Below are 12,139 nucleotides of genomic sequence, written 5' to 3'. Positions count from 1 at the left end.
TGTTTAACACAATTTGAAGTGTATGTTTTTGGTTTTCTTGTGCATAAGTAGTTCATTTTATAGGGGTTTGTTTTTTCATGAAAACACAAATGAACATAAAAATGAAGAATGATACACCAAGCTAAGGAGCACAAATGACAGAGGGTCGACATAACTCAATTGCCGGAATGAATTTTCATCTTTCCCTAAGCAATCCTGCGAGGACTATAGTGGTGAACTGCACGATGTGCTTACTACAGCTGAAGCAATCCACAACAATGACTAATGTGGAACGCAGGTAATCGTACTGTCGCGAACGACGACAGGCGAACCATAATTATGCTGAAAGATTAGACACGAAAGGGAAAAACAAGCATGGTTGAACAGCGGTGAGTTCAATCAATAAATAATAAATCCGGACAATTGATGCCCTATCATGGAACCAACCGGTTGGATAAAAACGAATGAAGTACACATCAACGATTTAGTTATTAGCGAACCACTTAACAGCTAGGACATTTTCCTACCAAAACAGACAAGACCTTTCGTAAAAAGAACATTAACTCATCTACCGTAAGTGCTGATGATTATTACAACAGGAATTAAAGTCATTTTTTCAGTAAGCTTACACCCTATGTGTAGTGAATTTATTAATCAAAGCAGTAACAACGATGGATAAAATCTGAATCTCATATCCGTAACGAAACGATTAGCGCTTTCTCGATACAACTTCTTCGAGTAAACGATCTGCCGTAATCACAATCACAGACAATTTCAATAGATAAACACGCGTGTGCAACTGATTAATCTACACGCTGCTTGAGTTGTGCTGCACGTAGTGCAACACACTTTCCGTACCAACCCATCAACGTTATCATTCACCTCGTATCAAAAGTCATTCGATATCGCTTTCCATCAAATGAGAATAAACAAAACCTAGATAACTGTTCACCCTTGCTACTATTTGTAACTTTTTTTTTTTTACAAATTTCCAAATAAAAACAGCAGTTTGAGTCACGATCGCGCTCAGTAACCTTACAAGAAGAGCAGCCCGATGGACTTAATGCAGTGCAGAATATGTTAGTAACAAGTGTTTGAAGATGGGATTACCAAAGAAAGTGACGAAACGCAGCGTGTGTAATAGATGTTTTCTATTAGTGGTGACGATTGCCTCGATCATCGGCACATCATTTGCACAAGATGATCCAGTGGTAAACATCCAGGGTCTAGGTTCTGTCATGGGAACCATGGGAAAGACGGCCTGGACTGGACGACCCATCTACCAGTTCTTCAACATCAAGTACGCCGAGGCTCCGGTAGGAGAACAACGCTTCCGTGCTCCTCTCAGTGTTCGTCCATGGACGGGTGTCATGAATGTCACTGCTCCTGGTCGTGGTTGTCCTCAGCGACGCACTATTTCTCAGGATGACCCTGATGCCGAGGATTGCCTCACGCTTTCCGTATACTCCAACGATGTAAGTAATTGGTCCTGTACTGTTTGTGGACTCATCTAACCGAAATTACTCCTTCAGCTTACGGCCAATCGTCCCGTCATGCTCTACGTCCACGGAGGTGCATTCGTGGTTGGATCCGCGGAGCGATTCGGACCTGAGTATTTGCTCGAGAAGGACATCGTCCTCGTCGTCATACAGTATCGCTTGGGTACGCTCGGATTTCTCTCTACTGGTACCGAAGCTATCCCTGGTAACGCTGCAATGTACGATGTGCTCGAGTCGCTTGAATGGGTATCCCGACACATTCGTAGCTTCGGTGGAAACCCACTAGAAGTAACTATCTTCGGTGAGTCTGCCGGAGGACATGCAGTATCCGCTATGCTCCATAGCCCCCGTGTTCGCGAGGGACTCTTCAAACGCGCCATCATCCAGTCCGGTACCTTGTTCATGCCCTGGGTCATCTGTCAGGATCCTACCGAGGGCGCATACGAGATCGCTCGTATTATCGGTTGTCCCATGACGACTCCTGCCGACATCGATAGCTGCCTTAAGGCCGCTTCAGTGCGGGATCTGGTTCAGGCTCAAGACCAACATAAGGTGAGCACTGCATTGACTTTCTATTCTCTTTCTATTACTCTATTGTTACGTTTTATGTATACATATTCCTCACAGAAAAATGAGTTCAGCTCACCAGGATATCCCAAAGTTGCTGGAGCTTGCATCACCGTAGGAGGAGCTCTTGGGGCCCAAAGCTTCATGCCCGTTCACCCCAGAGAGTCTACTTACTTCCGGAATATTGAGGTCATCTTCGGAATGAACTCCCAAGAGGGTCTTATCTTCTTCAACGAATACTTCCAATATGCTTTAGACTCTCAACCTATTCAATTCAACTCTCACTGGGACTTCCTGGAGTTTCTCAAGACCGTTAACATCAAGTTTGGATCTGGTGCCTTCGTCGATGCCGTTGTTGGCTATGAGCTCCTGTCCAAGGCCACCTGGGAGGAGATGGATCGTGCTAACTTCTCGAAGATAGTTCCTCTATTTATTGATGTGAGTGATCAGGATCGCTAGATGATCTTCCATTGCTTTTATAACCTTCAATTTCTTCCTCCAGGTTGCTGGAAACTTGGCCCTTAAGTACGGATCCGTTGAGGAGGCTAACCGATTCGCTAGAGCGCTTCCCGGGCAAGTCTACCTCTACAACTTTGACTACGTTGGTCCACCATCTCCAATGACTCCCGGTTTCCCGTACGATTTTCCCAACTCAGTCGGTCATGGCGATGAGCTCAAGTTCTTGTTCCCCATGTCGAACGTACTAAACGAAGAACACACCCAAATGGCTAAGATCATGGTGGATCTTTGGACGTCCTTTGCGATCACTGGGAAACCTCAAGCCGGCAATGTCATTCCATGGCCACCTGTATCGAGTACGTACTAAATATGTCTAAAAATTTATTCAATTTTTTTAACATGTTTAAACACTTTTAAGGACCATTCGGACCGTACTTACGACTCGTGAACCCTCCGGAGCAGAAAGAGTACTTCGTCCATGAGCTTACAAACAGCGTTGTGAAGGCTAGACAGTCAAATGACAGCGTGCAAATGCAGTTATCTTTTCTAGCATGCCTGCTATCACTACTTACTGCATTGATATTGTAAGATACGATCCATCAATTCAACAAATAAACCTTATACCTATAAGTAGCGGTGTTCCAACTTAGATATAGGGTACGGTAAAACAAAACCATACCTATTAGTAATTCAATTTACGTCATTGAACGTGTGACTATTCGTAAAACCAGACACCATGCCCCTCCCCACCGGTATCCAATTCCACCGGTACCCACCAAAAGAATCATAATAAAACATACATAAAAAGCATGTTCTTTTAGATTGATTGGCAGTTTACTGGTCGCTACCGTTATCGTTCTCGGCACGCGTTTTTTTAAACCTTTACCAGAGCACATTCCCGTCAGGCCGAGATGGATACGCGAGCGAATCAATGTCGCAAGCAGCCGGGTTGAAACACTTTGGCAACACACAACGATTCGAGCTCCCTATCGTTGTTGTTACTGCTATCTATCATTCTGCCGATATGATTCGTCATATACAAGCAACCGTGTTGAAGATTTAGGTGCGAGAAGTCACCGCTGCGTTGAGCTTACAAAAGGGACCACCCTGTCGGGGCCGTCGATTAGTCGTCGATTGCCTGTTGAAAGGTTCGCACACTGTCCTTCTTGGAGGTGTTTGTTGGTGCTGGTGGTGGTTGGAGGCTCACACAAAAAAGAAGAATAACAATCAAAATTTAACAGTGACAATGCATGTGCAGTGGATTTCGGTCAGCTTGGTGGTGTTATCAGTGTGCTTGGTGCCTCTGTTGTACAGTGCCGGTGTTAGCGGTCAACAGAACTCGCCGATCGTAGTGATTGATGGGCTCGGTACGGTACAAGGAACACGGGGCCGTACCGCCTGGACGGATCGGGAAATTTTCAAATTCTACAACATCCGCTACGCGGAAGCTCCGATCGGCCAGCAACGGTTTCGCAATCCAATTCCCGTGAAACCGTGGAGCGGCGTGTACAATGCAGCGCTCCCGGGGAAACCATGCCCCCAGATTGGCATGAACATGAGCACCAGTGATTTAGCGGCCGAAGATTGTCTCACACTGTCGGTGTATACGCAAAATGTAAGGGCCAGTAATGGGAGCACATGGGGTGAAAATGTGAACTAACCTAGGTTTATACATTGAGTGAGCATTATTTACGCGAAAACGCGATAACTGGGACACAATATCAATTTTTGATAATCCCCATTAATAATCTATTGATAAAATGGAACGTGTAAGTGATTATTGAGCTAGCCAGAGTGCCTAAATTCAACACAAACGCGTCCTCTACAAGTCTCCAGAGCTCTTTCCATGGGCAATGTCGAATCTCATGAATAGTTTATGAAACATGTCTCGAGAAAAAAAAAACAGCACATTACTAATGCCATTACCCATTCCTCATCCAACCCAGGTAACTGCCAACCGTCCCGTGATGGTGTTCATACACGGTGGCGCGTTCGTCGTCGGGTCCGCCTCACTCTACGAACCGGACTATCTGCTCGAAAAGGACATTGTGCTGGTGTCAATCCAGTATCGGCTCGGTCCGCTCGGCTTTCTCTCCACCGGTACCGCCAACATCCCGGGCAACATGGCCATGCTCGATATGATCACCGCACTGGATTGGGTTTCGAACAATATTCGCTTCTTCGGCGGCGACCGTACCTCGGTGACGGTGTTCGGTGAGTCGGCCGGCGGAGCAGCCGTATCGGCCCTGCTGTACAGTCCAACGGTGCGGGAAGATCTATTCCACCGTGCCATCATACAGTCCGGGTCCATCTTTTCGCCATGGGCGACTTGTAAATCACCAAAGGAAGGGGCGCTCGACATCGCAAGGCGCGTCAACTGTGATCGACCGGTGGAAACGATGGAAGACTGTTTGCGGAATGTGCCGGCGCTAAGGCTGATGGAGGCGTACGAGGAGCACAAGGTAATACAATGGTTTTATCAAAGAATTTGGAAAGGAAGAACCATCCTCATCTTCATCACGCTCCACAGAACACACAGTTCAACATAACCGGCTATCCGGACGTTTCCGGCGCGTGCATCGTCATCGGCGAAGCTTCACCATTCATGCCTAAGCACCCGAAAACGCTACCGCGCAGTGCATTCCGCAATGTGGAGCTGTTGGCCGGTACTACCGCACAGGAAGGGCTCATGTTTTGGGAAGGCGTGTACCGGTACGGACTGTCCTACCGGCCGGAAACCATTCAATCCTCATGGGAGCTGCTGCAGCTCATCGACACCATCAACGAGCGGTTCGGCGCGAGCTCGAACGATGGTTCGCACACGTGGCATCAACTTTTCAGCACCTTCCTCACGACCGAGATCGATCGGGCCAACTACACTGAGCTGCTTCCCGGCCTCGTGGATGTAAGTGTACAAAGAGTAGAACTTTCGCAGAAATATATCTAAACTCTAAACTAAACACACTCCTCCAAACACAGATCTGCGGAAATCTTGCCATCAAAGCGCCGGTCTTGCAGGACGTGACACGATTCGCTCACGCTAACCCGGGCAAGGTGTATCTGTACAGTTTCGATTACAGCGGCGTACCGTCCATGTACAACTTCTCCTCCACGGACGATGAGTTCAAGTATCCCTACCACAACAATTCGTTCCACGCGGAAGATCTGTTCTATCTGTTCCCGCTCGGGCAGCGTCTCAACCCCCGCGATACTGAGATCGCAAAGGCGATGGTCGATCTGTGGACGTCGTTTGCAGTCAGTGGACGCCCTGCGGCAGCAGCATTAAAACAGAGCTGGAATCCCGTGTCGCGTGAGTAACGCTAATTGCGTGGTTATTTTTATTAGTTTTCTTGATTTATCTTGATACATCTTTTTCATTTATTCAGATTTTAACGGTCCGTATCTAAAAATTAACGAAGCGTACGAGGAACGGCAAAACTATTTCAACGAATTCACCGCCTCCACTGATAAGGCCAGGCAGCAGCGGTCGGCGGCTACTCTTTTGGGGCTTTCGCGGGCAACCATTGCCGTGGTAGCATTGCTTTACAGTGTAATTAGACACTTGATGTAATAAATTAAAAAAAACACTCACATTTCCCCTACAGTACAGACCTTGTGAGAACAATTTCAGAGAGAACTGGCTTAGTTAAGTAAAGTAGGAGCACAAGAATAATGGAGGTTATATTATCCACAATGTTAAATATGTTACGCGATCTGGACATGTCTACTTTCATCTCTCCAAACTTTCAAACCACAACATGGTTCCGTACCTATGAGATCCACTATATGTAGTCTTATATGTTTCATTTCTTCACCCATTTTGAATCATCATATCTGGTTGATTCCATTAACGGAGCATTTTTAATCTGCGTGAAGAACTTAATACATGGCCCAATTCTCAACTCGGCAATCATGTTTCCCTTATTTCTTCGATTCGATTTCTTCGCTCAGGCCTATATAACCGTCTCTATTGGTCTCCCCCATTGTATAGCAGTGTCCTAAGTCCTGTATTATTTACTCTATTTATAAACGATGTCTCTAACCCAAGTATATGTCAAGGACCTAGGAGTTTGAGTTGATGTAGGTCTTACATTCACCATCCATATCGCCTCCCTGTATGTCTATATAGCGTGCAAGCTCGTAAAACGCTTGGAGTGTGGAAACGAGTTTTGCTTGAGATGTCTCCAATCCTCTTCGACTCAAGACACTAATCTACTCCTTGATCCGGTCGCTGTTGGAATATTGCTCGATAGGAATCTGGTCGTCGTCAACCATTACGAAGAACAATATCGATGGTTTAGGTTGTTGTCCATCAAAGCCAGCCGATCCATTACCCAATCTTCCTTCTACGCTGCACTCCTTTTCCACTGTGTCGATGCACATTTGTTGCTCTCGTCGATCCCCTTGTATGTACCATATAGTACCCTTCGTATTAGTGCCCAATTATTCGTTCTCAAACGTCACACTGCAATAGGAGGCAAAGTTCGTTTCCTATGTGCGTATGTTCAACTACACATCCTACCCTAATTGAATTCAAACTATCCTTATCATCCTTTCTCCCCCGTCTACTGTCCCTACACTCCTTGGACAAAAATTATAGGTAGTTATGAGGTTAGGTTTGAATTACTTGGTTGAGCAGTAGATTTTGAACCAAATATGCATGTAGAAAAATTGAGTTTTTTTGCAACAATTTCAACGTTTCTTTGTGTTTATCAATACTGTTGTGTATGCGATGAGATTTTTGTCAAACGCAAGAATTCTTAGAACACTTTTATTTTACCTGCGCACCGTTGCTATTCACGTGGGTAGAGATCAGTTGTGCGTAATGTTTGTTAATGTACTAGCAAAAGATCAATGGCACGTCCCCAGGGTCTACGGAAAAGTCCCTTCATATGAAAACCTGCTTTCGTATGATTGCCTAGCCCCATTCGAAGGATCCTTGCAAACACCCCCAAGAGGAGGAGCCATAATGGATTTAGCACGTCCAAGTAATGGATCCAAATAATGGATTAAACCTTGAAACAGCCCTAGACATTCCTGCACTAGACCGTGTGTGTCCGATTAGTATCTAACAGTTGATGCCGGAAAGGTTTTCCAATTACTAATTCTGCAATAGACATTCCTCCATACTCATCGCACACTACATTACACTTTTTAAGGTTATCCGGTACCTCTCATACACACTTAATACGCAATACAAGAATAATCCTAGGGATATTTGGTAAAAATGTACATTGATGTCCAAAACCAAATGGAATATCTACAACTTACCTTAGCTATTTGCTTCGGAGGGAAACACGCACTAGGTTCACCTATTCTCATTCATAGATTCCGTGGAAAAAGTAGCCACATTGTTCAATGTGTATGCATCCGGTCACATCCACAAGGACGCCGATCAATCCCAGGGAAAACGAAAACAATAAATAAACATTTGAACGATAATTCATTTTGAAAAACAGTTGCTGCATAGTTTACCTACCTCTATTTCTTCACTTCTTTAGTGAAAACCCTAATTTTTCACAAGCTATTCTACTTTCAGCACCACCAAACAGTAAAGACCGCACATAACTCGCCTTCTCCTTTTCGCTGCAAACGAACAAACGTCAAACGTCGCCGTCGGTATGACGTTTGACAGTTTGCGCAGGGCGAAACAAAAAACGTAAACAAACACACCACATCAACATCACCGTCGTCGCTTTTCGGCGACTTTTCCGCACTTTTCCGCGGGCGCATATGTGTGTGTGTAAGTGCGTGTAGTGATAAAAGTACCATTTCCAATATGCAATTTCAATCAATCAAACCAAAAGATCCATCGCTAGTGTCGTACTTCATCCTATCGTTTCTTCGCATCGTGCTGGTGTTTGTGCCGCAGCTCGGCTACATCCATCCGGATGAGTTTTTCCAATCGGTCGAGGTGGTTGCAGGTAGTAAACACTGTCGTCGGTGTAGCTTTTCAAGGACGGTGCATTATCAAACCACCCCCCATTTTCTTTATCTTTCCCAGGCGACGAATATGGGCTGGAGGTGACACGTACGTGGGAGTTCAACACAACCTTCCCGATCCGCTCGATGGCAATCACGTACTTTGGCCTGAAGGTCCCATTCTCCCTACTGCGCTTTGCCTCCATGTACAGCAACTACTATCTCGGCATCAATCTGCGCGGCAGCTACGTCACACTGGTCTTTCCCCGCCTACTAATGGTGGCGCTGTCGTTCGTGAACGACTGGAGCCTGTACCGGATCTGCCGATCGTACGGATTGCAGTACCAGTTCCGGCTGCTGACACTCGCCAGCTCCTACGTTATGCTCGTGTACGCTACGCACACCTTCTCAAACTCGATCGAGATGGCGCTCTGCTCGCTGCTGCTGTACACCGTGAGCGACTGTATGATCCACTCCAACACGGTCATCTATCAGCGCGAGTTTCTGGAGGAAAAGTACCGCAAGGCGCAGCGGACGGTGGAGAAGGTGCGGTTCTACAAGCTGAAAATGTCCCTCCCGTCCCACTCGCTCAACCGGTGCGTGCTGATGGCGACGCTGTGCGTGGCCGGCGTGTTCAATCGACCCACCTTTCTGCTGTTCGGGATGCCGCTCGTCTTTCACTGGCTGTTGCGCGGCATGGGCACGAAAACGGTCTCGTTTGCGGACTTTAATCTGCGCATTATGATCTTCGTGCTGTCGGCCATCCCTTCGTTGGTGCTGTTCATTGTGATTGACTCCATCTACTATGGGTATTTGACGATGGCGGAGATCGAACGGCAGGAGATTGGCATCAACAACTTTGTCGTGACGCCGGTCAACTTCATCCGGTACAATATTATAGCGGAAAATACGGCCCAGCACGGGGTGCATCCGCTGTACACGCACGTGCTGGTGAACGTGCCACTACTGTACAACGTGCTCGGGGTGTTGGCCATCTTTTCGCTGCTCTTCATGATCTACCGGTAAGGTCCGAGCGTCCTTCATAATGACTAATTTTAAACTAATTTTAAACTGCTGTGCCTTCTTTGCAGCTTTGCCACCAACGACTACACCAGCCTCCCGCGAGCCCAATCCTTCGTCGGGCTAATGCTGTCGGCCATATTTTTCCCCATCATTTCCCTGTCGCTCATCAACCACCAGGAGGCACGGTTTCTCATCCCCATCACCGTCCCGTTGGTGCTGCTGCACGCCCCAAAGCTGCAGGTGGGCCTATCCTCCAGCTACCCGTTCAAGGTGCCCTCGCGCTTCAAAGACTTCCTCTACCACAATCTACTCTGCCCGGCCGTTAGCCCCAAGTATTTGCTCAAAATCTGGTACACGGCCAACGTCATCTTGACCCTGTTCTATGGCTTCCTGCACCAGGGCGGTGTGTACCAGCTGGCCGAATACTTTAGCCGCCAGGTCGACGTGCGCTCCTCCAACGTGCACATCCATCTCGTCACCAGCCACATCTACAGCGTGCCGCAGTGCTTTGTCGGGCTGCCCAGCACGGAAACGCTGCTTGTCAACCCGGACAATGGACAGAAGTATCGGCGCACGAAACAGTTCTTCCTGTACGAGTACGGTTCGCTCGAGCTGGAGCAGCTGTACCGCAAGCTGAAGCTGCTAGTCGACGTGTGCGAGATGCGGTCGATCAGTGCCAACCAGCGGTACCGGCTGTATCTGGCCATCCCGTCCAGCCTGTCGGAGCGGCTGAACGATATCTTTCAGAACCGCAGCACGGCGGCCCTGATCAAGCACAGCCAGGTGCGCGTGTTCTATCCGCACCTGTCGATCGAAGCGATGCCGCAGGTGTTCGGGCAGCACCCGTGCGGCATCAACACGGACGTGGACGAGCTGGACGATACCTGCCCGATCTATGCGCTCGAGGACGAGCAGAATCCGTTCAGTGTGGGCCGGCTGCTCAAACAGTTCTCCTCCGTCGCGCACCAGTTCGGGCTGATTCTGTACCGGATCGAGGTGCGGCGCATTAAATAACAGCTACATTACCACCACCAGCCGCCGTACATGGCCGCAACCCGTGACGGGCGAGCGACGGCCTGGGTTTGGAGTGATACCCGAAGCTAGTCATCGCACACACGACGCATGTGTGTGTGTTTGTTTCGTTTTTTTTTGTTCGCCTTTCTTCTTCTTAGACAAGCAGCAGCACACGCGTACCGCGGTACTCTTTTTCCCAGAGCCGCTTTTCCCGAGCCATTCCAACGAAACCAAAAATGAAAAAAGGCACACAATGCACCCTTTTTGTATTGAGCATAATGTACACGTACAAACGATTTTTACAAAATAAAAACACATTATATAAGCTTGCATAAACATACGATAAAACGATTGGGGACATTTGCAATATTCGTATCTTCGAATTCATCTGAAAGAATGTTTAAATTTTAGAGATTTATTTACAGCGACATGAACGAAAAAAATGTAGCTTTTACCAAACAATGTTTATTTATTTACATAAAATTGTCCGCCAAAATGGCTTCACAAAGTGTGTACTTAATGCTAGTTGTCGAGGTAATAAGGTTGACGGGTACAGATACCATGGACTGGAGAGAGGATAAATTACGAAGACGTGTACGAAAACGGGACAGTGAGACATCGAAGTCAAACAAGTGGTAGAAGATGTTGAAAGCCGATACAGCTCGGAGAAAAGGATCGTTCGAACCGTAACGGGCCTGGCGGGATGGAATAGACAGGGGAGGTCTGTCACGAAGACGACGAGAGGGGGCATAGAGAGGAATGACGGATGGAACGGAACAGGAAAGCTGAAGATAAAACTTGCACGGATGTGGGACTGTCTTTCTTCAATGGAGAGTAACCTAAGAAGACGACAACGGACGAAGGAAGGGATTGATCAGAACCGGGAAGAAAGCGTCGAACAGCTACTCGAGTGAACTTACGCTAGACACTCTCCAGCCTGGCCGGCCATCGGTGTCAACGCCTAGAGAAAACCAAACAACAGTGGTGTATTCCAGGATATGTCGGACCCAGCGGCAGTACAGAGACTTCAAGCATAATAGGGGATTGCGGATTTGTGACGTGAGTCTTATATTGAATCCCTAGGACTTATTGGCCTTTTTGATGACATGATCAACATGTGTATTAAAGCTTCTCGTCTAGCCACACACCCAGATCCTTTAGCGACGACGATACTCGACGTATAAGGGTATAGGGTATAGCGACATAGGGAGTAACTGAACGGAATCAACGCGGATCTGATAAACGAAATAACGCAACACTTATTTGGACAAAGGTGAAGGCCATTATTGTTACACCAAACAGAGAAGGAATTCACCACAGTTTCGAGATTACCACAGTCAGTAGACGAGGACACAGGGAGGAAAATCTTGACGTCGTCGGCGTACAGCAGACAGCCATCGGGAGAGGGAGTATAGAGTAGCTCGGAATCCGACCTACCCGATTCCGATTCCGTGTTCGGAATCATTTCCGGAGCCGATTCCGATGCTGAAATCGATTCCGATGCTGGAATCCATTCCGGAGCCGACTTCGGAGTTGACCCCGGAGCCAATTAAAGAGTTGACTCCGGAGCCGATTAAAGAGTTGACTCCCGAGTCGGTTCCGGAATCGATTCCGCGATCAGAATTGGCTCCGGAATCGGAATTGACCTGGAAATTTCCCCGATAACAGAATCATAA

The 12,139-nt window shown here is 47.3% G+C and overlaps 3 protein-coding genes across 3 annotated transcripts; all 3 read left to right on the top strand.

The window, feature by feature from the left end:
• The first annotated feature begins 602 nt into the window (after positions 1 to 602).
• On the top strand, positions 603 to 3,314 carry LOC120957490 (esterase E4-like). Its single transcript, XM_049610147.1, has 5 exons — positions 603 to 1,454; positions 1,512 to 2,030; positions 2,106 to 2,483; positions 2,548 to 2,860; positions 2,923 to 3,314. The coding sequence occupies exons 1-5, from the start codon at positions 1,080 to 1,082 to the stop codon at positions 3,090 to 3,092; spliced, it is 1,755 nt and encodes a 584-aa protein (XP_049466104.1). The 5' UTR covers positions 603 to 1,079; the 3' UTR covers positions 3,093 to 3,314.
• Positions 3,315 to 3,587: 273 nt separating this feature from the next.
• Positions 3,588 to 6,414, top strand: LOC120957489 (esterase E4-like). Its single transcript, XM_040379711.2, has 5 exons — positions 3,588 to 4,119; positions 4,451 to 4,966; positions 5,035 to 5,409; positions 5,484 to 5,814; positions 5,891 to 6,414. The coding sequence occupies exons 1-5, from the start codon at positions 3,751 to 3,753 to the stop codon at positions 6,073 to 6,075; spliced, it is 1,776 nt and encodes a 591-aa protein (XP_040235645.2). The 5' UTR covers positions 3,588 to 3,750; the 3' UTR covers positions 6,076 to 6,414.
• A 1,695-nt stretch (positions 6,415 to 8,109) lies between these two features.
• On the top strand, positions 8,110 to 10,811 carry LOC120958259 (GPI mannosyltransferase 4). The gene is made up of 3 exons (XM_040380922.2): positions 8,110 to 8,428; positions 8,509 to 9,448; positions 9,518 to 10,811. Exons 1-3 carry the CDS (start codon positions 8,284 to 8,286, stop codon positions 10,461 to 10,463), a joined length of 2,031 nt encoding a protein of 676 aa, XP_040236856.1. The 5' UTR covers positions 8,110 to 8,283; the 3' UTR covers positions 10,464 to 10,811.
• The last annotated feature ends 1,328 nt before the right edge of the window (positions 10,812 to 12,139 follow it).

The sequence above is a fragment of the Anopheles coluzzii genome, chromosome 3 (genome assembly GCF_943734685.1).
Source record: "Anopheles coluzzii chromosome 3, AcolN3, whole genome shotgun sequence".
In the NCBI taxonomy this organism is placed as follows: Eukaryota; Metazoa; Arthropoda; class Insecta; order Diptera; family Culicidae; genus Anopheles; species Anopheles coluzzii.
Note: the sequence above shows the minus strand (reverse complement) of the source record. Positions and strands in the feature narration are given on the sequence as shown.

Coding starts and splice junctions, on each gene's coding strand:
- LOC120957490 (XM_049610147.1), top strand. CDS start 1,080: ATGGGATTACCAAAGAAAGTGACGAAACGCAGCGTGTGTAATAGATGT. Junction 1,455..1,511: donor TTTCCGTATACTCCAACGAT/GTAAGTAATTGG, acceptor TTACTCCTTCAG/CTTACGGCCAATCGTCCCGT. Junction 2,861..2,922: donor TCCATGGCCACCTGTATCGA/GTACGTACTAAA, acceptor AACACTTTTAAG/GACCATTCGGACCGTACTTA.
- LOC120957489 (XM_040379711.2), top strand. CDS start 3,751: ATGCATGTGCAGTGGATTTCGGTCAGCTTGGTGGTGTTATCAGTGTGC. Junction 4,967..5,034: donor AGGCGTACGAGGAGCACAAG/GTAATACAATGG, acceptor CACGCTCCACAG/AACACACAGTTCAACATAAC. Junction 5,815..5,890: donor GAGCTGGAATCCCGTGTCGC/GTGAGTAACGCT, acceptor TCATTTATTCAG/ATTTTAACGGTCCGTATCTA.
- LOC120958259 (XM_040380922.2), top strand. CDS start 8,284: ATGCAATTTCAATCAATCAAACCAAAAGATCCATCGCTAGTGTCGTAC. Junction 8,429..8,508: donor ATCGGTCGAGGTGGTTGCAG/GTAGTAAACACT, acceptor TATCTTTCCCAG/GCGACGAATATGGGCTGGAG. Junction 9,449..9,517: donor CTGCTCTTCATGATCTACCG/GTAAGGTCCGAG, acceptor CCTTCTTTGCAG/CTTTGCCACCAACGACTACA.